We start from the raw sequence: 3,353 nt of genomic DNA, 5'->3' as shown, positions 1-3,353 counted from the left end.
TCTTACCGCACCACCAATGTGGAGAACCCACAAGATCAGACTTATCCACCACAAAAACCTCCTGGTTTTCCTTCCCAACCCAGCTATCAGCCTCAACCTAAAGGGAACTACCAAGCCAAGCCTCAAACCTATTCCCGACCTTAGCAAAAAATGAATGCACCACACCCTCAAGGTCAAGTAGATGACTCAAATGCTCTACTTAGACAACTCCTAGAAGGACAAGGGATAGGTGCCATTGAACTTGCCACACAAATGAAAGCCATGCACCACAAAGTTGAGAATGTATATGGTTAGTTAAATGCCAAGATTGAGAGGTTGCAAACACAGGTCCACGAACAAGCTTCTTCCTCTTCAACAAGACAAGTGGGTTCTCTACCGGTAAAACCGGAACCAAACCCAAAAGAGTTTTGCAATGCCATCTCCAAGGAAGAAGTGGACAAGGTTACTAGTATGAGTTTAGAAAAATCAAAAATGAATCGCCATGCTGATGAGAATGAACGGTCTATTGAAGAGATATCTGCTCTTCTATATGGTCCTACTGCTGAGAGTTTGGTGGTTGCTAAAGTTGAGAAAGCTGATAAAGGATCTAGGGGTAATGAGATAGTCGCCAAGGAGGTTGAAAAGAAAGATGGATCAAGAGTTTCTCTTCCTCTTTATAGTCCTCCACTTCCATTTACACAAAGGGTTCTTACAAAATCTAAAAAGAAAGTGCTCTCAAGTTTCAAAGCTAATATGAGTAGAGTTGGAGCACCTTTGCCTTATGTGGATAGCTTGTCTCAAGTTCCTCTCCATATAGAATTCATCAAAGCTATTCTAGCAAACAGAGAGAAGGTGGAAGAAATCATGGAAATCTTTGATTCACCAAGTGAACAACAACCCAGCCTAAAAACACTTTCCAAGCTTGAAGATCCAGGCAGATTTACTATACGTTGCTCACTTGGTGTTTTACAACTTGATGATGCCTTATGTGATTTAGGAGCAAGTGTTAATGTAATGTCACTTGAGATGGTAAAGAGTCTCGGGATCAAAGACATGAAGCAGCCCTCTTCTTCCATCATGTTTGGAGATGCTTCCTCAAAATCTCCACTTGGTTTGATTGAGAACTATCCACTCAAGGTTGGTGATTGCACAGTTCCAACAGACTTCATGGTAGTTAAGATGAAAGAAACTAACAAGCTCCCTCTCATAGGAACTCCCTTTCTCAACACTATTGGGGCAAGCATTGATTTTTTTAAATAAGAAAGTAACTCTTCGTCAAGTGAATCCCAACACATCCTATCCTATCAAACCTTCCTCTACAATGTTTTGTGGAACAATCAATAGTGAAGATGTGACAACTAAAGAAGAGCATAGAGACTTGAATAATCAACATCAAGAGCTCCAAGTTGATACAATAGGGATTAATGAGACTACAAAGCTTGATGAGGACATCTTGGATGGTGAGTGTTTAGACTCTTTATTTGATGACCTCAAAGGAGATTCTAGAGAAGGGGAATTGGGTCAAGCAAGTAAAGTTGTTGACAAGAAGAAGAGGAAAAAGAAACAAATCCACCCTCCCACCATTGTTTCATCTCCTATGACTTTGTGTTTGCATCCCTTGGGGCTTGTTGATGGAGCAATAGAGTACAAAGTGACGCACAAAGGTCCTTCTTCACCATTTGCAAGTGTCAAAGTCAGGCTAGATCCCAAGTATCAATATGACAAAGATAAGCTTCATGACCTTCTCTCAAGTGTCCTCACTATCAACCTCCACTCTCTTTCCACCAATTCAACATGATCTCAAGGGAGCACTAAAGCTCCTCCTATCACTCCATTCCCTAAGGTTCACACCTAGGGCCAAGGTATGGTCCTAGCTTTCCATTGTATATACCATTTGTGTCTTGTTTTCTTTATTTTTAGTAGTCTTTCTCTTGGAATTTTCTCACACCAAGACAGTGTGAATTAAGTTTGGGGGAGGGACTAACCATCTAACATTGTGTTTTGTTTTGATTTTCATCTTTTGTGTGATGTACTCTTAATAGCTATGTTTTGAGAAAAAAAAAAAAAAATTTAAACAAAAAAAAATGCATGTAGCTTTGCATATTCATCCTTGTGTTTAGGATTGAGTCTAGAAGCATTTAGTATGCATTTGCATTTGGGGATAATGATGAAGTTGCCTTGTAAAAGTAGAGTCTTAGGATTGAACCCACAGCCCTCATTTATAGTTCATTGGTGCTTGTTTAATCTTTGCGAAAAAATGAAGAGTCTAAGCTTAGCATTGTGTCACTTGAAAGCATTTTCTTCTAGTGTAAAGCTTACATGATCATTGCTGCATCTCTATATTATTTGGACTTTAATTTGATCTTTAAATTATCTTGCAGATGGACTATGAATGCTAGCTCATTGAACTTTCATTTGGGTTAATGATAACTCTCTAGTTTACATGTTTTTAGCATCCTTTTTTGTCCATATTTTGCATTGTTCATACCTCTAACTTAGCATTTTTAGGCCATTAACTGTATGAATTCACTTTTAGAGCATTTCGGATGTTGCATTTTTGCATTTGCATATTTTGGATGAAAACAGGTGCTAAAGAGCCAAAAATGGGAAAAAACAAAGACAACTCGAGCATGTACCCGAAGGAGCCATCGAGCTACAAGAACAAGTCCGAACCCCAACACGATCAAGGAAGATCCAAGAGCATGAAGAGCAACCCGAAGATCCACCCGAGGAGTAACCCGACTTCACCCTCGTGTACCCCATCGAGTAGACCATCGGGCAAGTCTGGGAAGCTAGGTCAAATGGGTTTCCATATATAAACCCCCTCTTCCCCTAGCTCGCAAAGGAGCACGCCGCAGACCCTCAAACCAGAGAGCGAGAGCTTCTGGGAGAGAACTGAGTAACTCAACATTTTTCTTCTTGTTTTGCATTTTTATTTTGTAGTTTCCTTAGATTTCTATCCTATACTCTTACTACTCTACTCTATCTTTAATACAATGTCATTTTTATTCATTTTGATTGCTTTGTTATTCGTTTCTATGTCCAAGTAGTATAGTAAAGTTTCTAGGGATGGGATAGATGATTTTGTGTTCTTGATCAGTTAGGATGCTTTAGTTGATTGTGATGATTGATAGATTTCCTTCTAGGTTGGTGTTCTTAATGCTGTCAACAGACCGAAAGGTTGAGATTAGATCTAGGGCGTTTACAATGCTACAGGCCGAAAGGAGTAGATAAAATGCTTGATTTAGCCAATGCTAGAGGTTTACTTAACTCTGAGTAACAAAATTAGATGAGTTTAAGTCTATTGACAATAATGAATCGTTCTTAATGTCTGCTTGTTCATATTGCTAGTGCGACAGTGTGGTAGTGAGTTC

At 39.3% G+C, this 3,353-nt stretch overlaps 1 protein-coding gene across 1 annotated transcript; it reads left to right on the top strand.

Annotated features, from left to right (window-relative positions):
* Positions 1–471: 471 nt before the first annotated feature.
* LOC104773679 lies at positions 472–1,777 on the top strand. Its single transcript, XM_010498323.1, has 2 exons — positions 472–1,149; positions 1,241–1,777. The coding sequence occupies exons 1-2, from the start codon at positions 472–474 to the stop codon at positions 1,775–1,777; spliced, it is 1,215 nt and encodes a 404-aa protein (XP_010496625.1).
* The last annotated feature ends 1,576 nt before the right edge of the window (positions 1,778–3,353 follow it).

The sequence above is a fragment of the Camelina sativa genome, unplaced genomic scaffold (assembly GCF_000633955.1).
Source record: "Camelina sativa cultivar DH55 unplaced genomic scaffold, Cs unpScaffold00618, whole genome shotgun sequence".
Lineage (NCBI taxonomy): Eukaryota > Viridiplantae > Streptophyta > Magnoliopsida > Brassicales > Brassicaceae > Camelina > Camelina sativa.
Note: the sequence above shows the minus strand (reverse complement) of the source record. Positions and strands in the feature narration are given on the sequence as shown.

What these genes read in the sequence shown, in the direction of transcription:
- LOC104773679 (XM_010498323.1), top strand. Translation starts at nt 472, where the DNA reads ATGAATCGCCATGCTGATGAGAATGAACGGTCTATTGAAGAGATATCT. An exon ending in CAGTTCCAACAGACTTCATG is followed by an intron (nt 1,150 to 1,240) that starts GTAGTTAAGATG and finishes TTTTTAAATAAG; the next exon opens with AAAGTAACTCTTCGTCAAGT.